Source organism: Colletotrichum costaricense, assembly GCF_030867565.1.
Source record: "Colletotrichum costaricense strain IMI 309622 chromosome Unknown Scaffold_20.1, whole genome shotgun sequence".
NCBI lineage: Eukaryota > Fungi > Ascomycota > Sordariomycetes > Glomerellales > Glomerellaceae > Colletotrichum > Colletotrichum costaricense.
Window position 1 is genome coordinate 502,818 of NW_026848249.1, and position 23,979 is coordinate 526,796.

The window sequence follows — 23,979 nt, forward strand, 5'->3', positions numbered from 1 at the left end:
GATGCGATCGTGATGTGATGTGTGGATACTGAGTCGTTTATACGGTGTCCAAGTATTCCAATTTGCCTTTCCACAAACCTATAGAGGTTTGAACCTTTCTTGCCTTAGCAGCAGCTTACAGAGAGCCGCGAACATCAGACCACGCGGTTGCCAAGAAGTCGCTCTAGTCACTCCGCCATTCAAGGCCCAACCAAGGTCCAAGATGCCAGATGATAGATCCATCAAATCAGGAATATTGAAATTACCCTGCTGTCTGCACGGTTTAGCGTTCGCGCTTGCTGCCGTGTCTTCAGGCACATTATGGAGTGCAGGGAATATGCCGAGCGAGACAGGAGTTGCAAGGCGCGACCTTTTACATGCATAGGCTTCAGTATAATATAATCTTGTGCCAGTAGAGGGCTCTATGTATTTAAAAGGAAAGAATCTTGAAGATCTCGCCCGACGTTTCTGCGACGCCTCTTTCCCATCACATGACCCTCTGCACGCCACCTTCTACCCCAGACTCATCAGCCACACATAGCTGTGTAAGCAGTGACCGTTCGCATCACGCCCTCCCCACATGATCCCTTCCTGACGACAACGACCCTCCGCCCGGCCCTTCCTTCAACCTTTCCGCAGGCAACCAACACCCAAAAAAAAAGGTTCATAAGTGCTCGTCATACACCTACGCGACATTTTCCTCGCAAGAACCCTCTCGACGACAAATTCAAACGCCTCCGTCAACAAACCAGTCAAATCAAGCGTAAACAATGGCCTCCAAGACAAAGTACGCCCCGGCGCCGACCCAGGACCCCGACGAAGCATCAAGCTACGCCCAGGCGCCCCCCGCCTACCAGGCCGAACCCACGGCCGCCTCCGACACCGATCGCCTCTTCGGCGGCGGCGCGCCTCGCAGCAGCCAGGACGACGATCTCCCCGATGACTTCAAGGTAAGCACGAGCACAGCTTTCTCCAGGCACCGGTCATCAGCTCCCGGCTATCCCGTGGCTCTCGGTACCTACCCTTCGTGAACCAGCTCTCGACTAACACGTCAAACCAACAGTTCGGCGGCTCAGTAGCAGAGGCCACGACCGACATCAGAAATCAGTTCATCCGCAAGGTCTACGCCATCCTTACCGTCCAACTCATCGCCACCGGTGCCGTCTCCGCCCTCAGCTTCTTCAGTAATGGCTACAAGACCTGGATTCAGGCCCACCCAGGCCTCGTCTTCGCATCCGTACGCTTCCCTCCCCCCTTCACGCGCCGTATCGTGACAATACTAACAGAGAAACACAGCTCTTCGGCTCCATCATCATGATGCTCCTCACCTTCTGGAAACGTAAATCCTACCCGACAAACCTCCTCTTCCTCTCGGGCTTCACCCTCATGGAAGCCTACACAATCTCCGTCATCGTCTCCTTCTACAAGGCCGGCATCGTCCTCAACGCAGTCTTCCTTACCGCGGGCATCTTCATTTTCCTCACCGCCTTCGCCTGCCAGACAAAGTACGACTTCACCTCCTGGATCCCCTACCTCGGCGGCGCCCTCTGGGGCCTCGTCCTCTTCGGCTTTATGTACATGTTCTTCCCCTACAGCTCCACCGGCGAGCTCGTCTACGGTGGCATCGCCGCCCTCATCTTCAGCGCCTACATCCTCGTCGATACCCAGCTCATCATGCGCCACCACCACGTCGAGGAGGAGATCGCGGCCGCCATCAGCCTGTATCTCGACATTATCAACCTGTTCTTGGCGATTCTGCGCATCTTGAACAGCCAGCAGAACAACTAAAGCTGGTCGCAGCACACACACACAATACCCCCTATGTTCTAGTAGTAGCGTAATTTGGATTTCGTAGTCAGGCGGTCTCGGCTTCAGACAGGTTGCTTCGAGTAGAAAAGAGGCTGTTTTGTTAGTTCTTTCGTAAGGAAGCAGGGATGCCGTAAGTGCTTATCACACTGTCGGATGCTTGAGTAAGAGTGCCGTTTGCGTGCTTGTCGTTCACATGCCTCCTTCATAGTAAAATTGATATGATACAAATGGATCACAAAATAAACAGTGCATCAATCAGATATCACGCGGGGAACAATCACGCGGGGAACAAGACTTGAATTTGGTGAAGCGGTAAAGTAATGTGATATCTGCATTAGAAGTCGACTAATAGAAAAGGAAAATGAGGGCGTTAGTAAAAAGGGCTACAAAGGCACAGCCGGAAAGATGCGGGCTGGCGGCGTGATAGGAATGATGGAAACAGATTGACGAGTAGCTCGTGGCCCACACGTCCGCCGTGTCCTCCATGATCCCCTCGACCTCGACCCAGAAGCCTTTGAACCTCCGCCCCGAGAACGTACACCGCTTCTTCCCACACATCTACCGAGCCGGTAGCCTCTTCCCAGTCGTCGCATTCGTAGTAGACCTTTTTGGGGTTTTTATCTTCGTGTCAAGAGAAACGAACTCGCATAGGGGAATATTGTTCTTTCTCTTTCAACACAGCACGGAAACCAACGCCAGTATAGAAAAAGACCAACGTCGCAGTTTGGGGTAACCATAAGCAGGGGCCAGAATTGTTGAATTAGTTGGCTTCGTGGTCGCCGTTGGCCTCGGCGGGGCCGCCGGCTGCTGCAGACTGTTCCCTCTGCATACGGGCCTCGATCTCGCGGAGTTGGGACTCGCGGGCCAAGAGCTCTTGTCGCTTCTCGTTGATCTCGCGCTGGACCTTGATCTCGATCTCGCGGAGCTTCTCCTCCTCTCTCCGCAGCTGTTCCTCCTTGAGGCGCACAGATTGCGAGGCGAGATCCTCGGGGTTCATGGACGAGTCGCTGTAATATGGTCAGCAAGGTATCATCATGGGTAAAACAGGGGGTTGTAGAACGTACACTCCAGCACCACCCTCAACGGACTTGCTGAGCTTCTCAGTACGGTAGTTCTCGTACAGGAAGTCGTGGGTGATCTCCTTCAGGTCAGCCAAGTGGCTGTGAAGAAGTGCAGATCGAATAGCGAGGAAGTCGGAGTGGCGCGGGTTGTCAACCTCGACAACACCCCAAGGGTACTGGCGAGCGCGGACGGTACGACCGCCAATCTCGACAATCTCCTCAGAACCGACGATCGCGAACGGCATCAAACCTCTCAACTCGGCGTTCTCCTCAACAGTATCCTCGTCATCTTCCTCGATGTCGTAAGGGAAGTTGTAGACGGGGATGCGGTAGTGCTCAATGTCTTCCATCACAAGCTTCTTCGACTCGGCGAGCTCAGCAGGGGTCAAGGAGTCGGCACGGCCAATAACGGGAATGACGTTGACACGGGGAGCGAGGCGCTTCATGAGCTCGATATCCAACTCGCGAAGACTGTTGACTGAGTTAGTGGCGGTCAACCAAGGCTATGAAACAGTGGGCTTACCCGTGTCCGGTGGGTGTGATGAAGTAAAGCATGGCGTGCACACGGTTGTCTCTGAAACGAGGGTTACGCTTGATACGAGACTCCTCGGCAAGAATGTCATCGTATTGTCTCTCGAGGTAGCCGACAATCTCGGAGAAGCTGCGACCATGTTAGCGATTGCGATACCATCACTATTGGTTGGCATGTGGTGCCATACCTGGCCTCGTTGTCAATCTGGTCACCGAAGCCGGGAGTGTCGACAATGGTCAAAGAGATACGGGTACCCTCCTCGTCCAACTCAAGTTCTATATAGCTGTCAGTTTGCTGATGCGATGATCAAGGGCTCTACATAGTAGTCACGCACCGACAGTGATGGGCTTAATCTTGACACCGTCCTCGACAGAGGCGCCGTTGGGGTCGTCCGACTCCTTGTGGCCGAGCACGCTCTTTCCGCAGAGGGTGTTGACGAAGGTGGTTCTTCCTGTAAGGTCGAAAGTCAGTCGACGGGACTCGGTGGTGTTTGGGCGAACACGAGGTTGGCTATGTAGGGGGAAGACGTACCAGTGCCTGATGCTCCGCAGACCATCAAACAGAACTGGATTCCCTTCTTCACGTTCTTCTTTCTGCGCATCATCTTCTGTAGTGTAGAGTGTGGTCAGTAAGGTGGAATCTTGAGGGATGCAGATGCATTGGGGCCATGATGGCTTCGTGGAGTCGGGAGAGGAATTGTTGAATGGGGGCCGGATTGGTGTAGTAGGGGGAGACTGAGAGAAGCGGGCAAACATACGACGGTTGTTGAAAGTAAGGCTTAGTCTAGAAGAGGGTCGGTAAGGGAGTCGTTGAGGGAATCAACGACTTGACGAGAAAAGAATGGCGACGATATCGTTTCAAGGGACAGCGAGCGTCGTGTCGTGTCGTAGATGAACGGAGCAAAAGGACTGCTGGATCCCAAATGTCGTTGTTCTGGATTGGGACCTGGGGGTCGGACGGGAGGTGCAGGTGCTAAAGGGGACGGGAGGGTCTTGACCGACGGGTGTTGGAAAATGCAATTTCACACAAAATGTTGCGGCAGGACGACCCCAAGAGGCCCCCCAGCCAATTGATTGCTTCCTCCTGCGCGCCCAATTCAGGGGGGGAGCAAGTCCCCGGCCCACGCTCCTTTCCGCCAAAATTAACGCTAAGCCTGTAGAGGAAAGGCACCAATAGCGGGGTATCCTCGGGCAATTTTGGAAGAGAGAGAGAGGAATCAGGATGACAGGTCACGAGACTGGCACATGGTCAGTGCTGAAGCTTTCCCGCCTGCAGCAATTGCGGCACGCACGTTGGATGTTGGCGCGTTTGCACCGTGTGTCCAAGGGACCAAACATGTTTCGCGTTCCTGTACGGAGTACCTACCTGTGGTGCATTACCTAAGGCCAGGTGGCACCCAGCTGGACAGACGTGGCAGGTGCCTCGATCACACTCCCCTTACAATCATAACTGCTATCCTGAGAACTAAGTATGTTGGTGAAATAAGGTACTTTGAGTCTTTCTTTCCCTAGAGAAAATATCCAAAGAAGGTGCTAGAAAGACTTGCAACACGAGGGATGGTGGTAGAAGAAGAAGGAGAAGAAGAAGAGGTAAAGGTGAAGGTTGTGATAGTGATAGAAGCAGAGATTAACCAAGTGTTGAGCGGCAAACTATTCTGTCGCTCATTTCATCCCAAGTTCCCGTCTCTCACTGAGTTATGATGCTTACCTAATATTCCTAGAGGCACCTTGGTACCCCAATAATACCTAGGTAGGTGACTTCCTGGGCACCTCGCCAGTGGATAGGTAGTCGGGTTGGTTGATGCGCCGCTTGAGACGGGACGATACGATACGTACCTTTTCTCAGTTCCAACGTCCCCAGGCTGATTTCACCTGGGTTACTGTCTGCTGAGACACTGTCCACGAGGTCCTCTTTATGAGCATCTTTCCTTTTGAATTCCGCGATTCGGTCGCCGTTCGCTCTGTATAATCGCTGGGGGCTGTTTGTCGACTGCATACACTTGCCAATCTCCCCTGCCAACTTACTTACCTTGCCCCAGCTTCCTGACTCGGCAATCCAGCTGACTTCGACCCGCTCAACTCACTGCCGCTGTTACTAGGCCCTTCAACCCGTTGCCGTCTGTCAACATCATCGTCAATATCGTCAGCAGAGCACCTCTCTATTCGAGAGATGCACTTGTCAAGGATGATATCGTAACGAAGAACTTCAATAACAACAGAATATTGGCCTGGCTTGCCAGCCTTGCATCCGCAGCGCTCATCCCTTATTACCGAGCCCCTCACCGTCGTCCAGGCCAAACCGTCACATACTGCGACTTATAGGCACCCTCTTCCACAATGAATACTCGTCCACCTATAGAGACGGCGCCCTCGACAGTCGTGCTTTCTGTTTCCTTCAACAGTGATGCCAGCTGCTTCTCGGTTGGTCTGAACTCAGGAATATGCAGTAAGTTGTTGTGGGAGTCGAGATGTGAACACTTAAGCTATTCATGATCCCTGACATCCGGTACCTAGTCTTCCACACCAAGTCTTGCCTTCTCAAGGCATCTAGAGGTTTGCGCTTTCTCCCTTGTAACCTTACATAAAGAAAAGCGGCTAACCGCATTATAGACTTCAATGCCGGTATCGGTCTGGTCGAGATGATGGGGACCACAAATTACCTGGCGCTCGTCGGCGGCGGTAGACAACCCAAGTTCAGTAGCACCAAGGTATGTGTTGAATCATTCAGTCCTCTGTGGAATCGCAAACTCATCTACCGCGCAGACCATTATCTGGGACGACATGAAGGGTAGAGTCGCCATAGAGATCGCCTCTCTTACACCAGTGCGGGGCGTCCGGATCGGTCGAAACCGTATCGTCGTAGCGCTCCAGAACAGTGTACGCGTTTACTCGTTTGCGAAGCCTCCCGACCTGCTGTCAGTGTACGAAACCACCAACAACCCTCTCGGACTCGTTGCCATGTCAGACAAGACTATTGCATTCCCGGGTAGAACTGTCGGGCAGATACAGCTCGTCGACATCGGGACCGGCAACGTCAGCATCATCCCCGCTCACTCATCTGCCCTCCGTGCCATTCAGGTAAGCTCAGACGGCGAGCTTCTGGCCACAGCGAGCGAGATGGGCACTCTGATCAGAGTCTTCGCCACAAGTAATTGTGCCCGGCTCGCCGAGTTGAGACGGGGCGTTGATCCTGCCACCATCTTCTCTCTCGGCTTCAGCCCCGAGGGTACGAAGCTAGCCTGCACATCAGATAAGTCGACACTGCACGTGTTCGACGTCCCGCACCCGAAAAAGCCCATGACAGCACCGACCAGCCCTTCAGCGTCACAGATGGCGGGGTCCGGCATTCTCGCGGGTAGACCAGCCGACGATGGCAAGGGCCGCTGGGGCTTCCTAGGCAAGATCCCCTTGATGCCGCGGATGTTCTCGGACGTATACTCTTTCGCATCCGCGCCATTCGAAGCAGGCGACGATCCCCTAATCGGCGGCCTGCCCATGTCAGAACAGACGACACTGGGAACGACAAGGCCGCAGAAAGGCGTGATCGGATGGATCACCGAGGACAGTCTGGTGGTGATTGGCGCCGGACATGATGCCAGATGGGAGAAGTTTGTGATATCCAAAGGAGAGGACGGACGCCGATACGTCGTTCGAGAGGGTTGGAAGCGATACTTGGGTAGCGCTTCATGACGAGATGTTTCTCAAGCTGGCTCGTAGGGGTCATGTTGCTATTTGGTTTATGGTACAGTGTACATTACATACGGCGTTGGCATCGGACAAACAAGGCATTCAAGGGTATCAGCGATAGCATCGCTTAGTTTGTTATTAAGTGTTTATGGCATCTTCGAGACTAAGGTGACTTGCTCCTAGTTCTACTTCGCCCTGTATGCCGCCGCTCATCATCACGGTCTCTATGTCTTTTGGGCTGGCGTTCGTCCGAGCCATCGCGGTCACGATGCCTGCGCTCTCTCCTCCTCTCGCCGTCCTCGCCTCGATCACGGTCCCGATCTCGATCACGTCTATCTCTCGACCGGTCCCTCTCTCTCCGACTCCCATCATCCCTTTTCGATCCCCTATCCCGATCTTCGCCACGATGCCCGTGGCGTCGCGAACTCCTCTCGCCATCTCTGCGGTCTCTGTCGTCTGGAGTATCATCACGACGAGACCTCCGGCTGCGATGCCTATCCTCTTCACGATCCGCATCCCTCATCTCCTCATCGCTGTCGTGCCTGCGCGACCTGTGTGAACGATGATGATGCTTGTGCTTCTTCCTCCTCTCAGACTTGTCATCTCGCCGCCGCAGCGCTTCCTTGATCTCTTCCTTCTTCTCCTCGATCAAGAAAGCCTTCATGGGGTCGTCCTCGTCATGGTCCCGAATCAGTAGCGCAAGTTCCCTCTCCTCAGGCAACATCGGCCGTTGCTCCTCCTCTTCGTCCTCGTCTGACCCCTCGTCCGTCTTGTCGCCCCCTTCCTGCTTCACGACCGTCGCCCAGTCCACCTTGCCCTCGTCCGGGTCCTCGTCGTCGCGGAACTTGTAGCGTGCGTGGTCTACGCTGATCATGCGGCTGCCGCCGATCGTCGCGCCGCCGAGGTTGTCGACCGCCAGGTCGGTACTACGCTGGTCCTCGTACTTGAGCCAGCCGAAGCCTTTCGATTTGCCCGTCTCTTTGTCGCGGGCGAGCTTGAGCCAGACGGGCTCGCCGAATTGGGAGAAAATTGTGATCACATCGCCTTCGGACATTTCGTAGGGGAGCCCGCCAAAGTAGATGTACGCCGTGTCGCGGTAGTCGACGTGCCAGGAGCCTTCGGGGGAGCTGTTGGTGTGTCAGCGCATGGTTCTTGATCTGCATGCGAGATGCCTGGTATGACTTACATTCCATGTTCAATCTCCTTTTTGTTGAGCTCCTGAATGGCGCGAATTTTGTTCATGGTGGCGACGGGGAACTCAAGGTTCCCTGAAGCTTTTTGCAATCGTCAATTTCGTGGCAGACGTCTGGGAGTGTAGTAAAGCTTCGATTCTTCAAGGCTGCAAGAAGCGTCGTCCCAAGCTTTCTTAGAGCTTCTCGGCCCCAAAAGAAAAAAACACCGATGCCTAGACTTTTCTTAGGTGGTCGCGTAGCACTGTCAGTGCGTCATCTCCCCCAATATGCGCTCCAGCCCCCAAGACAACCCCTAAAATGACACTTCGCTAGCTGCCCGCGTGCTGCAATGTCACTGCCTGCACTTTAGCTCCCGTCGGGAAAACAGCCGGTCCGGAGCTCAAATCCCCCGACACTTTGAGGAAGGGGCATGAGAAAGCGCTGGCGAGGTGCCAATAGAATTGTGGAAGACACGGCCGTCCGTTCAAGTTGAGAACCCCAGTTTCTGGGAATGCCATCATTGCTTCGGTCGGAGGAATCTGATATCCTGTATATTCTAGATCGACCGTCGGTACGAACCCGCATAGTTTAGCATACTTGTCGGCCTACCTACACCGCGACTCGAACGCGTCTATTTGCATACGCATAAAGCTGTCCACTGTCAACCCACCGACTCAAGTTCCTGGACCGAGACACCACGTCCACAGACCCACGATTTCCACCCAAACCCCTCTCATGCGTCCTCCTCAGCGACCAACACAATCATGACGGCAAGCGCAAATCGGGTGTCGACGTACACCTCGGCTTCCGCAGGGTCAGACGGCCGCAATGGAGAGAAGAAGGACCTCTGGAGCTCCATGCTCGACAACGTAGCCAGCAGCAAACGGCTACCGGAGAAGAACATGATCGTGCTGGGAGGCTCACCAGAGTCGCAAAAGGAATTTGTCGAGTCCCTGTCACACAGCAGCGAGAAGCGAAGTCTGGATCGCAACAGTTCAAAGACGCCTCCCATTGCAAACAGCTTCGCTCTTGGGTATACCTACTACGACGTCCTGGATGCCGACCAAGAAGGTTCGTTGTCAGCTCGACTCGGCTTCTGCTGCTGATGCTGACTCAGTCTCTAGACATACTTGCGCGGATTTCTCTCTACATGCTTTCGAACCCCTCAGAATCGTTCCCGAAACTTATTCAGCCCCTAATTACACCCGAGACGATACCAAATACCCTAATGGTGGTGCTCCTTGACTGGTCTACACCACACTTGTGGATGCGCCAACTGAGAGAATGGATTTTGTTCATGCGCAGCATCCTCGAGAGCTCGAGCCACGAGTGTCAAGCGACGATGGAGGAGGTGATGGTCGCATGGCGAGATAGGGGCAGGGGAGGCGGCTCGACGAACCTTGACGGCACGGGAGCGACCACTAGCGAAGGCGATATGGCACTGCCTCTTGGGCCTGGTGAATGGGAAGAAGGCATAGGTCTGCCGCTCTGCGTGGTCTGCCAGAACGTGAGATCAAGTGCCATGCCGAAAGGTTGATCGTATGCATGCTAACGAACTTGCAGGCGGAGAAGATGGAGGGTCTGGAGAAGACGCAAGGGTGGAAGGAAGGTGACTTCGACCAGGTTCTACAGTATCTCAGGACAGTGCTGCTGAGGCGTGAGTTGGCGCCCTCTCCGAGGCCGAGGGCCATGCTAACAGTGTTGTCCCAGACGGCGCCTCGCTCATTTACACCACACCAAACGTCCCTTCGTCATTACCGAGTCTGGTGCACTCGAGTCTGGGCATCACCTCCTTACTAAAACGACAACCGCTGAAGCACAACACGATTGACAGAGACAAAATCCTGGTGCCGCCAAACTGGGACTCTTGGGGCAAGATCCGCGTGCTGAGGGATGGATTCGATGTTGAGGCGACCAGCCAAGGCTGGTCGCATGACCTGCAGTCCACTTTCCCTTCACCTGCGATGACGACGGACGGCCTGACTATTTTGGCCAAGGCGAAGGCAGACGGGGACTACAATGGCGAAGTTTCGTCCTCAGCAGTGGCGCCGTTCGAAGACTGGATCCGTGATCTAAGCCAAGCCGGCAGCGCGATCTCATTCGCAGGTCGGGACGGCGACCCGTCGCAGCTGGAGATGTCATCGACCGATACGCAAGAGTTCCTCGGTTCCAGTCTACAGACTCTGGAAACGCACCGCAGCCGAAGTAACGACGACAAGAAGGCAGACGCCTCTAAGTCGAGAACAGGACAGCGGACCGATGAGTCGGATTCCAGTGCGTTGCGGCAGGGAGCCGACGACGGCAAGGTCAGCCAGCACATTGGGCCTGTGCAGTTTAACATGGGAGGCATCCAGGTGGATGCCGACGACATGGTGCAGCGGCTTAAGGTATGTCGCCAAGTCGATCTCAATAAGGGAGCGGCCTTGACTAACACGGATCGCAGGACCGTCAGGCAAACAGTGCTACACAGGATCCCACCACGCCACCGGCTGATACCGCCGAGGAGAATCCTGATGAGATGGACAACGACAAGCTCCAGGCTTTCTTCAGCGGCTTGATGAACCGTAAACAACCTGCCAATGGCAGCCCCCGTGGCGGCTCGTGAGTGAGTTGATGTTTGGGTCCCTATTTTCGTTACGGGGCCGAAGTCGATTTTAAACATGGCCAAGCGGTTGACTTATACCCAATCGGTCTTCTTTTCGGGGGACAAATGTTAAATTTGAAAGAGGGAGTTGATCGTATCTCATGGACATTGGTCACGAAAGAAAGCGACGAAAGAGAGTGTGCTCCTGGCCTCAGTAGATGTATGTTGTGGGGTGGGGCGAGGTTGTGCGGACAAGGCGAGACAGTGGCGGCGGTTGGGCGAGATTCAGTCAGGTCAGCAATCAGTCAGTCAGTCGCTGTAGAATAGATACCCCGATTATGACAATGCTATGCGTTTGGTGTTAGTTTCAAGGAGTACAGGTCGACGACTATCGTGGCAGCGGAGCCGATTGCCTCTAAAGCTACCCTGATACTCAGTGGCTAGGAGTATCCAATGGATTCCATTAGCACACAAGAAACGCTCGTTTGTGTAAGTTCTTCGGGTAAGCTACCTACAGGAGTAGGGGCGCTATAATCTGGCTTGTCAGGAGAAGGTTTTCAAGTCAACTTAAATATTTCCTGACCACGCTATCAAATCAGACAGGGGTTTAGGGATGTTTGGTTAAATCATGCTGAACTCGATACGAATAAACGCAAGTTGACTGAATATAATACACGTACACCTTCTAGATGTAGAACGGCATGTTTATTTGCCGATGAGCTAGCAACATCAACAAATTCCAAACCACCGCTGTCTCTCCTTTCTATCTTCTCCCACCTATTTCTCGCACCATCCGGTAGGCTGACCAAGAGCCTTGCACTTGGCAACGAACAAGGGCTCGTTGATGTCAATCATGATCTGGCACTTGGTGGGGTACGGGCCGCCTACACGCAAACAGGCCACGATTAGTATCTTCAACTTTGATCCATGTATGATTCCCGAGCGAACTGAGAAATTGAGGGATGGTATCTTGTATGTACGTACCAACGGTGCCGTAATCGGGGCAGGCGTTCTTGGTGGAGGTCGGGTCGCTAACGAGCGCGGAGCCGGTGTCTCTGCCGCAGTAGCAGTTCTTGATGTTGTCGAGGCGCTTGGTGACGGTGTTGTCGGTGGGTGCGCCGTTGACGATTGCGGCGAGGCCCCTATGTTAGGTCCTGTTAGTGATTTGTCTACGATGATGAGGGAAGTTTGGTGGTGGGAGGACGAACATGAGGGCGACGATGGCGTTGAAGGAGAACATTTTGAGTAGGATGGTTTGCGTAGAGGAACTTGAGGTGTTGTTGGGGTTTCTTGTGACTGGAAGAATAGCTTTCGAAGTTTCATAGGGACTACAGATGTCTTTATACTGCAGTATTGAGGATCAAGAGGTGATCTTCCCCATCTGTTGACAGTCTACAGAACATCTTCTTCAATAACCGATATCAAACCCCATAGCAATGCCCTAGTTCCTATTTCTCATAGCCATATTGCTTCCAATCCAAACGGGCGCCCATGACGTCCATCATCGGCTTGCCCGATGCGTATATTAGAGATGCATCTCGGTTGAGAATACATGCCATCGCTGTATTGCTATGCGGTATACGCTCACTGTCGCGAGTCACGATCACGAAAATTCCAACCAAGGGAGTTCCCGCACACCATGGCCCGGCTCCGCTTCCATTGAATCTCCTGAACTTTGATCAAATGAAAAATTGTCGATCCTATCATCCTACGGCTCGCTTTTTGACATGTCACAAGGATGATCCACAAAGTTGGGGAGTGGGAAAGAGTCATGTTAGCCAAGCCGAGTCGGCTCGATCCGATCAGGTATAGTTTGCAAGCGTAACATCATAGCAGCCTCGATGGGTGATTCACAAAAGAGAACTTCAAGCTCTATGTCGATATCTGCTTGTTCAGAGCTACTTAGAATGTTGCAGATTGGGAAGCCTATAGCTTGCATATTGTGCGATCAACATTTGCTTTTGCGGTATACCCGCTGTCTGTGTACTGGCAGAACCGAGCGTCACTTTGGGTTTAGAATATATGGCCCGTACACTCAACGTGAATCGAAGCTTAACCTGATCTTCGGTTGACATCTGACAACTTTCCGTCTTGAACGAGTAAACAATGGATGTTTGAGCGGCGAAAGGAACGACCCGAACTCTAGGAACGCCGAGAAATCTAACGGCAAGGTTTCAAAATCATCGAAATATAATAGCCAGAGACTTTTCGCACTGGGGATGTAAAATACAAGGGTGTTCTCAATGTCGTCAAGAAGGTCACAATTCGACAGCAACTGATGTAAAAGGCTTCACCGAGTGCGTCCCACGGAAGAGCTGCGGTAATGTTCAAAAGCAACGGGATTTCCTGCTCAATGACTTCCTCTACAGTTAAACAGATTGATCATTGAATTAGCCCGAGGTTCTGATACTCAAGTGTGGACCGAGAGCATCCGGGTCGGATTGAGTACTATTTCGCAAACACCACGCGAAAGATTGCCTTCATCCGAAACTCCTGCAGCAGAATTCCAAAATCTTGAGAGCAACCAGAACTAATTCGAAGTCGCTGTCGATAAACGATGACATAATTCGGACTTGGTAGTTTGTGGCCAAACTACGACTTAGGTTGGGCAGACTTCGAGCCAGTCAGCATGGCTCTTATGAAGTAACAAGGTTATTAATATACAACACCCAACCATATTAAGAAAACCATGATGCTTCAGGATATCATATTTGTTATTGTGAAGCCTCTCGACTATTGTGTGTAGTCGGTAAGTCACTTGAGCAAGTGTCGTTGAGATATCCCACCGGCTTGGCCCATCGTATACTCCATCTTAACGTCTCGTTATATAATCGCCGAGCTTAATTATACTGTCAACTTGCATTTCAGTCGGAGGATGTTTCACAAAGCGATAGATTGTACAAGTGGTGAAGCATATTTTCGACAATTCTTTTACATCTTGAATCAGGGGAAAGCGAATCATGTGATCTCAAAAGTAAGTAAACGGAAATGGGGCTTGCGCGTCAAAGCCAGTCACCGAATGCCGTTTCGCTAAGCAGGCTATCACTTAGTCTCGCCTCTCAACATGCGCTCCAGCCTCCGCAGCAGGAACATCCGGTCCAGGCCCCTGAAGATGCGTCAGGGCAGCCTCCTGTACTGCCTGCTCGCCTTCCTTGCTATCTCCATTCGCCCCGTTGGTCTCCTGTCCCCCGCAACACGGAACAATTACACTCGTCTTGTTCTTGTTGGTGGGCATATCGAGCGCCGGATTCGAGGTGAAGAAGTCTGCTGGTCGGATGGTGAGATGGTGTATCTCGACGGGCCTGTTGGTGAACGCCAGTCAGTTGATGGTCTTATATAAGATCCTGGGTAAAGAGAGTGATGAAAGTCAAACAAAAGGGAAAAGGATGGAACCAAAACAGCAAACAACTTACATCACAGGCCAATCCTCCACCCGAGGGTTGTGCGTCAACCCAAACACACTCCAGACGACAGGACTACTCTTCCTGCCCTCACCACCACCATTGCCATCCCCATTCGCCTCACGCTCGTCCTCAAACCAGTCCCCCCTCTGAACCATATCCCACACCCCACCAACCTCCTCCCGACTCTGGTTCGTATACTCCCCAGCCGCCCACAGCTCGTCATCGCGGTGTCCCGTAACCCAGACATGATGCCTCGCATACTTGGCCCGCTTCGACACCTGGCTCGTCTCGTCCGCCAGTAACAGCTGCGACGCAGACGGCGTAAGCTTGAACCCCACGTTCCTACCCGACATGGCATTCTTCTTCGTCCGGTTCTCAAATTTGATCACCCTGTTCAGTTTTGGCTCCGCATCGATCCAACTTGCCTTCTCGACAACCTGCTTCCGAATCTCGTAGTAGTTGCCATACGGGTTCGTCTCCTTATTTAAAGGCACAGGTACGCTCTCCTCCACAACGACGCGCGTATCCCCCTCGGCGTACGAGTCCACCGCAGGATCAATCCTCACAGCAAAGATGTGCTGATGATTCTGCGCCAGCACGCCCGGCGCAACGACGGCGCCGTATGCAGACTCTTTCTTGCCCTCGTCCACCGCCACGACAGACATGATCCCCGTTGCCCGCGTCTCGAGCGTGATCCCGCCCGCCGTGTCGAGCTTGTACGCAAACACGTACTCGTAGTTGGCCAGCGTGACGACGCACTGCACAACGAGCTCCCGCAGCCTCGTGACCACGGCCCGGTTCGTGCGGAAGTTGGTGTGCTTCCACCCGATCCCGTTGTCCTGCTCGTGGAGACAGACCACGGCCTTCGCCACCGTCGGGTTCCCCTCCGTGTCGGCCATCAGGGCGTCAAAGTAGTGGATCGCGCCGAGGCAGTCGCAGCCGAGCTCGAGGTTATTGGCCACGCGGCCGAAGCCTCCGTCGCCGAGGTCAAAGGCCTGCTTGCGCTGATAGGGCGGACGAGGGTCGCCGTAGGGCACTGTCAGCTCGCTGTAGCTTAGACGATACAATACGGGGCGGTTATCGTAGCAGAGATCGTGTAGTACCGCGCCCTCGCGGGGGGTGAAGCCGAGGCGGAACCGCCACTTTTGCCACTCGACGAGGTTGTCCGGCTGGATGGCAAAGGAGGCGCCCTCGGGCTGGGTGATGTTGATGGGCTTTAGGTCCTCGCGCTGCGGGATCTCGAGGAGCTCTGGGATGTACTCGGAGGAAATGTTGTTGGCGAAGAGGGACTTTGGTTCCGCAGCACGCGGTTGGGGGGCGAGGCCGTCGCCTGCAGCGCCGGTGGCGAGGCGGTCGACGCGGAGGATCTTGCGGGTGGCTATATCCATGACGGGGATGATCGGGATCGGGTAGGCGTAATGGTTCGAGTCGACGTTGTTCTTGGAGGCGTCGCGCGCGAAGACGAGGCCCTGCATCAGGCGGGCAATGTCCCCTTCGTCCTCGTCCGGACCACCATAGGGCCAGGGGTCGATTGTGACGGTAAAGTTCTCCGGGAGAGAGAACTCGGCCATGGCGTCTTTGAATATTTGAGATGCCACACAGGCGTCTTGGAAGATTCCAAATTCATCGCTATGAGATGTGTTGAGCGGGTGATTCTCACTCAGACAGGCATGATAGTAGGCGTAACTTACGGGGTATAGCTGGTTTGGAAGTGCGGTGCAGCCACAGTTCTGTCAAGCTCACGGCCGGTCTTGAGGTCTACCACAGATTGGGTATATTCTGGCCTCTTGCCGCTCCTAATAACATCGTATTGAACCCTTGCTCGGCGCGGTGGGCGAGGTGTCTCATCTGTGAGCTTTCTCGCATGCTCTGCCTGAAGATACGGCACGAGCTCCTCCTTCTTTGGCTCTTGCAGGAAGATACATCTGAAGAAGAGCGAGACGTCTTGGTCAAAGAGCTTGGAAATGATGTCTCTTGCCGCTCTGAACTCGTCTCCAGATAACGCCGTCAAGGGGTGAGGAGCCATGGTGAGTGAGATCTAATTTGTCTACTCGAGGTATCAAGAATGACAGCTATAGTGAGATGGGAACCTTGGGAAGACTGCACTTTCTGGATATCAGTGGCTGAGGTCGGGCTTATCTAGACTTCCAACGGGCGGCTAAGACGCAGTGCGGGGATCTTGCAGTAGTCTGATGATAGGAACCATTCATCCAACAGCGCAGACAGACGATTGACTAATAGCTCGACAGATGACCATGGGCGCACAGCATGGTCGCTTGGTCACAAACTCGGGAACGAGTGCAGGTATCCCAATGACCTTCTACTTGACGTGGTCAGCCATTGATCCAGTGACAGACTCAACGTTGCGATGGCGGGGTAGAGGCCGTCTTGTTGGCCTGGCTGGGTGGTGGGATGGCGGGGTACGAAGCATCAGACTATCCAATGGACGGCTCATCACCCGTTGTTTTCTCCAACGATTTGGAGATCTCGTCTTCTCTTCGGGTGGTCCAATGCCACATGCGGCAAGTCCATGCGGTGCTGACCCTCCATTGGTCGTGACCATTATCAAAGTCCTGACCTTCACCTCTGAAGCGGGAAGATGAGCTGGTTGGCTTGACAACCTATAGGTACTTACTGGATGGAAGCTTGAACCGAGCTCATTATTGCTGCGCAGCACGTTGCTTTACCAAATGATGCTTACGGATATGTCGTCCTGGGCCACGGAACCCAGGCCCGGAGGTCAGAATTACTGTGCTAGGCTTACTGTGCTAGGCTGAGACACTTTGGTAAGCTGAGCCGTGCATAAAGACCTCATATAGGGTATTCCCCAGGTTTGTGTCGTGTAAGGTTGAGATTAAACTACTTCCTGCAGCGTCCGATATATCTGACCTCGGACGCTCAACAAGCAATAGATAATACACACGGACTGCTAGGAAGCTACAAAAAGCAGGCATGGTGCAGTCGGGCCTGCGGGAGGTAGTTGTTGTCGGTCTAGTATCACAGACTACTGTCTTTTTATGGAGGCTAGCACGAAGAAATACGGGTATCGGTGACTTTGCAACACCTTGAACATGGCCGTTTGATCAAGTGAGAAGACTCGTTTTAGTGCCACCGCGGTACTCGAGACCCACGAAAATCGCACAAGGGCTTACGGCGATATGATGACCAGAGACAGGTCCATGGCCCTGTAGAGTATAAGTAGACAAACGGAAGTCATTAGCCGAGCAAGGATGGAGGCCCGCATACTCCAGACAACCTAGAGGCTGGGTCGGCTGGGATCTCTGGAGTGACAAGGCCGGGTAGACGGATAAAGACAATATGTATGACAATAGTTTGCCCTCTCACGAGTTTCGTCTTTAGTATATTTGTTTGAGGGGAAATATCATGTAATTCGGTGTAGCTCTGTGAATGGCTATACCGCCTCAATAGAGGCGGCCGAGGCATTGGCGGGCTGCTGACCATTGGCGAAATGATAATCAACGACGGAACCGTGCATCATCGTCCGGAGTGCGGCAAACAAACTTGGGATCGCGGCAGGTCATCATAGGCACTAGGCAGCCCCCTCCCCCCCTGGATGAGCTCTGATTCTGATCAACCGTCGTCCGCCTCGGTATGACTTGATCCACAAAGGAAACCGCACGGCCGGGAAAACTGGGGGGTTTTTGCAAATGCTGAGGTTATGAGGAGTAAGGTAGTGGGGGGTTTGGAGTCCTGGTCAAAGAATAAGGAACCAAACAGTTTGATGGCTGAGCGGGATGTGACGGTACAGCAGGTTTTGCTCGCTTGGAAAGACTCGGATTGGTGATTTGCCTGTTGTGGTGGAGAACTCCAGAAGTTGAAGGCGACGACGGGGAAGCAGCCGAGACCAAGTCGTGCGTGTTCTGGAGAAGCCATGGAAATCGGGTCATGGCTATCCGCAGGAAGCCGAGGCCGAATGATGCACCGTCCGTTGGAATTCCGGAGACGCGCCATGAGGAGTCTTGCGTGGCCAGCATGACACCAAGCTGTCGAGACTCTTGGACGCCATGGGATTTCTTGAAGGGGCCCTGAAGGTTGTCTGGAACTCTCGACTTTGGGTCATCAGACGAGGTGCAGGGAAGCTCAGCCCCAAACGTGGACGAGCAGGGCTGATGCTGCCATAGAGGCCAGCAGTTGGCTTTTACCGGACTGCTTGACTTGCCGCTCTGCTTCTTCTTTCTGTGGGAGCATTCCTGTTCTTGTGCGGCGTTCTGTAAGGGAGCGTCTCATGTTTGCAGACTTGGCGAAACGGAGACGGAGGTTCGGACAGAGGTTGATGTGGACGCTTGTGCTTGTTTCCTGGTACGTTTGTGACGGGGGACGTTGGTTGCAACGTCAACGCAGTACATGGAGTCTGATGTGATGTGGCCGCATCTTGATAGGATAGAAGACAAATTCCAGTCAATGTTCGTCGATGGAGGCCAATGGTAGCTCAGATTGGTTCACATGTGACCAAAAAAGTGTACGGATATCATTCATGCGGCTCTGTGAGATGGGCGTGGGCGGCAGTTGAGAGCAATGGCAGCAACCTGTACAGGGCCTTGGGCGAGGAAGAACCAACATCCCATGTCACTGGTTATTGGTCCCTGCTTTTGTAGGATGTTTCCAGGTACTCCGTACTTTCTCCGCCAACTTTGGTTAGAGAAGGTACGATGCGGTGACCGACAATAGCGAGACTTCCATTGATGGTTATAATCCGACAACATCCGATTATACGCCTTCCTAAAATTTTTATCCATACTTAAGGTAAGGCAGAATGTACAAAGTCGAGGTTCCTGAGGTTCCGAGTGTTGGGTTGGGAAGGAGACGCTCCCCGGCGTTCCTGTCTTCCCGTCGTCCTATCAGAGACCGCGACTGACCTGCAGAAGTATTCCTATTTTGGGAGTGGACCCATCCAGGTTGCTCCCTTCTGAAACGCGCCAATTTATCTGATGTCGTGATGGGCCGGGGATCTCCATGATGCTCGCTCTTCCGTACCAACTTTTCTGATTTTCATCTTCTAGACCGTTGATGGACATTCTTAAAATTTCTCTCTATGATCTGTGCCCGCTTCTTCTCCATGTTGGTGGATGCTGTTAATATGGATGCGCCGATGAAGATGGACAGGAATCCACCAGGTCAATTACCAAAAGCTTGCTGCGTCCCTGGTCTTTATCTCGAAGCGAAATCGAGCTACATGCATGTCCCGGCGAGGTACGTACTTCTTGACTGACAGTGACAACACGTGGAGGATGCCAGTGGTGCTCCGTACCTGGGATGCATTCCTCAGGCGCACCTTTCTATGTACCTAGTCATGCAGACACTCTCCCTTTTTCCAAACTTGGCAAGCTGGCGTCCGCATTGCGTGGGCAAGCGGGCGGTGGAAGAGAGAAGATGAACACCGCAGAGGCCAACGGATTCCGCGCGTCGTCTTTGAGGGGCAGAGAGATAGACTTTGGGGGCTCATTTGGGGTCCAAAGATTGTCCGATCTTTCGCTGTTTACAGAGCAATTAACTCGGAAGCCACCTCGGATTTTAGTAAAGACGCGCAATGCTACATCGCCCTCACATCATTGACGATGGAGTCAAGGCAAGCTTAACGAGGCCCAATACGGAAGACCTCTCAGAAGACGCTGTGGCTTATCTGAGTAAGACCCAGGCTGACAAGCACCAGCCCGGGCTACACTAGAGTCTAGACATGCGTTTGACACGATACGAGACCCCAACGAGATGACAGTCACGACACACATTGCGAAGTATTCGTACTCTATACGGAGGTACGTCTCAATAGTCCTTGTAGTAGCTACTAAGCCTAACCCCTGCCACAGATAGGGGAGTTAACAAGGGGCTAGCTAGGGTATATATAAGCGGCAGAATTCGGCTATTATAATTATCGTTAATTATCGTTAATTTTATAATAAAAAAACGTTAATTAAGGTTAATTAATAACTATTTAATAATATAATCTAACCTATCGACCTTCTTTATATTTATTACTACCCTCTAACGTAATTATTTACTTAATATAATAAAGTATCTTTTTTATTTATTTTTAGATTTTTTTTTAGTAATAATATATATTAATACTCTTATTAGCGACGTATTACTTTTACTTAGGACTTAGGTACCCTTTTTTTAATAATTTATTTTTTTATTTATAATTAATAAGGCTTAATAAGATTAAAGTTAGGTAAATTACTTAGCTAAAGAAGCTTCTATATTTTAAATAAGCTATAAATATAATAAGTAAAATAATAGTTATAAGCTAGCGCCTTATTTTTTTATATAATTAGATTACTAAGTAATCTTTTAATTTAAAAGAATAATTTAAGTAATAAGATCTTTTTATAATATTTATATTAATTAATTCTACCCTTACCGTTCCGTATTAACTTATTTAATTTCGTATTTTAATTAAATTAAGGTTTATAATTTAGTAAGTTTTATAAGCCTATTTACTTTATATTACTCTTAAGCTTTTATTATTAATATTAAACGGGCTTAAGCTTAGTATTAAGCTAAGTAATCTCTATTTTAATAACTTTCTTTTTAATAATAGTTTTAGGAATTTAATAATAATACGGCCCTTTTTTTTATATATATAAAAGAGCTTTAAAATATAAATTTAAAATAACTTTTTTACTTTTTTTATATATATTATTTAGTATAAGCCTTATTTAAGTAGTATTAGAGCTTATAGCTATTATAGTAGTAGTTAAGGGTAATTATAATCTTATTTAACTATATAACCTACTTCTAATTATTAAAGGTTTAGTATTAATAATCGAGGTATTACTTAAGTTACTCTTATTATATTTCTTTTATTAAGCCTAGTTTATAAGTTAGCTTAGTTTTATAAAAACCGTAATAATAAAGGATTTATTAAATAGTTATTATTAATATATTAATACTATCGTTTTTTAAAAAGTCTTTAATAATATTAATATAGTTCTTTTTATAGTTATACTAGTTATAGTAAACTTTATAAATAATAACGTCGTTAACCTTTTTAGTTTACTTAGTTAAATAGTTACTTCGGGAGGTATTTTTATAATAAATAGGTTAAATTAAAAAAGTAAGAGTAGCTAAGTTAAATCCGTTTTTTTTTTTATATAAATAAGAACGTTAAAAATAGTACGGATTAAAATTTTTAAAACCTAAAATATCTATTTAGTAATCTACTTAACTATATAACTTTATAAAACTAAAATAACTACCCTAATACATAGATCTAGCTTTTTTTTATTAGTATTTTAGGATCTATATTAAGAAGAAAAAAAGGGCTCTAAAAGTAGCGATTTAGTAGTTTTAATAGTTTTAATATTTTTATAAACTTCGTAATAATTATAATAGTAGTATATAGGTTAAAGTAGTTATTATAAGTAGTAGTAGGGGTAGAAAGTAAGTAAAGTAGGTAGGAATAATCCGTGGCCTCTAGTTAGTCGAAATTAGTAATAATTGTAGGTCGAGGGCTTAGCAGCCACTACAAGGACTATTAAGACGCACCTCCGTACGTGCGGCTAGTTGGACTCGACTCAACGTCGAGTCTCACTCTTCCGTCCTTCCGTGGTTCCACCCGGCAGCTCTTGCCGGGCACAGATCCCACTCTGCTCATTCGCCATCCCATGACGCCGTCTCGCAAACATTTTGTTCGGATTTCTGCCTCTAATAGTGTGAGGTGTGCGTGTCCCTCTGTCGCATTGTCTTGATACAGTCGAGTCTCGAAAACGTGCACATGCTTACAGAAGACCCTCGCTGGGTTTTCCTGAATGCTTGGTGTTCGTCTATGCCAATCGTTTTGCTCTGATCTGTCTGACTGTCAAGCCTCTTGGCTGATCCAGTGGCATGTCTCCTGCAAGGTGCATTCGATCCGATAACAACAGAAGCGTCCCAGTCAGCGCCAAGTGTCATGGCCAAATCATCGACTTGGAGACTTGCGTATCCGTACCTCACCTATCTGCCAAGTTACATCCCCAGTGGCAGAATGTGCTTGGTGGTGTTCCGTCGCCTCGCTACTGGGTAGCATCCGCACCAAGGCGGTGGTGTCGCCGGCCGGAAGCACATTGCGCAGTAGCGCTGCATCGTATGCGCGATCCACGCAACACCCCTTGAATAATTCGTACAGGGTGCAGTACGTATGTGTAACACCGCAATCACCATCTCACTGTTCAGACTTGAAAGGAAGAAGAAAGGTGGTGGTGAAGGGGCGAGAGACCTGGCCGCGCAGGGCAAAAACTTGAAAAATCACACAGGGAAGGCAGGGGGAAGGGGAAGGGGGGACTTTTCACACATACTACGTACCTTAGGTACTTTAGGTAACCACACCCAGAATGCCACATCGACTTTTCTTCGGATTGCGAATCGTCCCCAAAGCTCCCTATCCACGCCTTCGTAGGTATTTTCTCCAAGGTATTTCATTCTCTGGTTCCTTACCTGTATCTATCCTAGGTACAGCCCTTCCGTTCCCTAGCTTCCAAGGTTCGCCAGGTTATCTTGGTCGTTCCCCCTTGCGGCATGTATTAAAACCCACGGCAACCAACTCATGCCAAGTCTGCATTCCTTCCACCCAGTCGCAGAATATTTCTCGAGGTTTGCTGCCTTTTTTTTGCTGCATACAAACACAATCACAAGCTTGGGATCTGCCGGTCCATTCTTTCAGACCAACTGCATCTTTGGGAAGCCTTGGCTTCCTACCTGTTACCTGATTAACTTCGAGGACACACGAGCCTTGGATTGATTGAGGCGTTTTCAGCACGGCACCGTACCCGTTCTGCACAGCCTGCCGCCTTCCCGAGTCCCGTCTATCGGACCAGGACACGCAAGTCAGCATCCCGGCGTCATCCAAGTCGTGGCCTACGGATACCGCCGCAGCCACAGCCGCATTCGCATCTTTTTTCTCCATCTCACCCGCCCTCTCACCCTCGCCCTCGCCGCCATCGCCCCCCCTAGACTCTGGATACGGACTACGGGACCACGGTACCTCTATATTGCCAGGGCCAGGGACAGAAAAAGGTGCATTCGCCCAATCGAGACCCCTGGAAAGGAGAGAGGGAAACTTCAGAACAAAAAAGGGAAAGGTCTCTTTGCTCTTCCGCACCCAATTATTTCCAATTCTTGTCCTTTCGAGTCTTGAACAGACAAGCCAACCACAACAACCAACGCCTATCTACTATTTACCTGGGATAGTAGAGCTTCAACGTTGACGTATCCGTACGTTCGTTTTCGCAATTCCTTGGCACCTCTCAGATCGATCGCTGGAACTCTATCCAGCTACTCCCCGACTATCGACGGCCCCATCTTCGAGGTATGTTCCTCGTCTGCCATTACGTCCCCGGGACCCACGCCTCTCTATTCGCTACCCAGCTCATCCCTTCACCACCAAAACCTTGACAGGCTTCCTCCTCCTTTTCCATCCAGCCCAGACTTTCCAGACTTCATTTACCTGCCAGCCCTACCCGCTTGCTGTCACTTATCCTCAGCATTGCGCCTCAACCTGCTGCCTCTTGCTCCATTCACCTAATCAGTCCCAAACTGACATAATCTTTCTTGGTTTCGCAGGAATCACTCCGCCATAGTCCGAACCTGAAAGCTTCCTACGACTCTCATCCTCCTTAAACCCCTAATCCGGTGCCTCCAACTTTTTCAGGAACCACGTCGCATCCGACTCTATCTACGACAGCCACTCTTTTCCAATCCTACAATCCGATTGTACGAGTCTTTGGCAAAGCGAAACTTTGCCTTCCGATGACTTCATA

At 51.0% G+C, this 23,979-nt stretch overlaps 7 protein-coding genes across 7 annotated transcripts; 3 read left to right on the forward strand and 4 right to left on the reverse strand.

Moving 5' to 3' along the window:
* Nucleotides 1-749: 749 nt before the first annotated feature.
* On the forward strand, nt 750-1,767 carry CCOS01_14334 (uncharacterized protein; the record flags this gene model as incomplete). Its single annotated transcript, XM_060462478.1, has 3 exons — nt 750-929; nt 1,043-1,216; nt 1,276-1,767. The coding sequence occupies 3 exons, from the start codon at nt 750-752 to the stop codon at nt 1,765-1,767; spliced, it is 846 nt and encodes a 281-aa protein (XP_060306963.1).
* Nucleotides 1,768-2,548: 781 nt separating this feature from the next.
* On the reverse strand, nt 2,549-3,985 carry CCOS01_14335 (septin; the record flags this gene model as incomplete). The annotated part of the gene is made up of 6 exons (XM_060462479.1): nt 2,549-2,795; nt 2,853-3,320; nt 3,373-3,510; nt 3,569-3,656; nt 3,716-3,832; nt 3,913-3,985. 6 exons carry the CDS (start codon nt 3,983-3,985, stop codon nt 2,549-2,551), a joined length of 1,131 nt encoding a protein of 376 aa, XP_060306964.1.
* Nucleotides 3,986-5,717: 1,732 nt separating this feature from the next.
* Nucleotides 5,718-7,070, forward strand: CCOS01_14336 (WD repeat domain-containing phosphoinositide-interacting protein 4; the record flags this gene model as incomplete). The annotated part of the gene is made up of 4 exons (XM_060462480.1): nt 5,718-5,826; nt 5,895-5,933; nt 5,991-6,088; nt 6,144-7,070. The coding sequence occupies 4 exons, from the start codon at nt 5,718-5,720 to the stop codon at nt 7,068-7,070; spliced, it is 1,173 nt and encodes a 390-aa protein (XP_060306965.1).
* Nucleotides 7,071-7,230: 160 nt separating this feature from the next.
* On the reverse strand, nt 7,231-8,309 carry CCOS01_14337 (RNA recognition domain-containing protein; the record flags this gene model as incomplete). Its single annotated transcript, XM_060462481.1, has 2 exons — nt 7,231-8,194; nt 8,254-8,309. The coding sequence occupies 2 exons, from the start codon at nt 8,307-8,309 to the stop codon at nt 7,231-7,233; spliced, it is 1,020 nt and encodes a 339-aa protein (XP_060306966.1).
* Nucleotides 8,310-8,904: 595 nt separating this feature from the next.
* On the forward strand, nt 8,905-10,844 carry CCOS01_14338 (dynein light intermediate chain; the record flags this gene model as incomplete). Its single annotated transcript, XM_060462482.1, has 5 exons — nt 8,905-9,310; nt 9,364-9,746; nt 9,803-9,896; nt 9,950-10,626; nt 10,683-10,844. Coding segments are annotated over 5 exons (1,722 nt in total), but the record flags the coding sequence as incomplete, so codon positions are not given.
* A 756-nt stretch (nt 10,845-11,600) lies between these two features.
* CCOS01_14339 (uncharacterized protein) lies at nt 11,601-12,063 on the reverse strand (the record flags this gene model as incomplete). Its single annotated transcript, XM_060462483.1, has 3 exons — nt 11,601-11,707; nt 11,808-11,965; nt 12,032-12,063. The coding sequence occupies 3 exons, from the start codon at nt 12,061-12,063 to the stop codon at nt 11,601-11,603; spliced, it is 297 nt and encodes a 98-aa protein (XP_060306968.1).
* A 1,806-nt stretch (nt 12,064-13,869) lies between these two features.
* CCOS01_14340 (copper amine oxidase) lies at nt 13,870-16,253 on the reverse strand (the record flags this gene model as incomplete). The annotated part of the gene is made up of 3 exons (XM_060462484.1): nt 13,870-14,125; nt 14,237-15,856; nt 15,919-16,253. The coding sequence occupies 3 exons, from the start codon at nt 16,251-16,253 to the stop codon at nt 13,870-13,872; spliced, it is 2,211 nt and encodes a 736-aa protein (XP_060306969.1).
* Between the last annotated feature and the right edge of the window lie 7,726 nt (nt 16,254-23,979).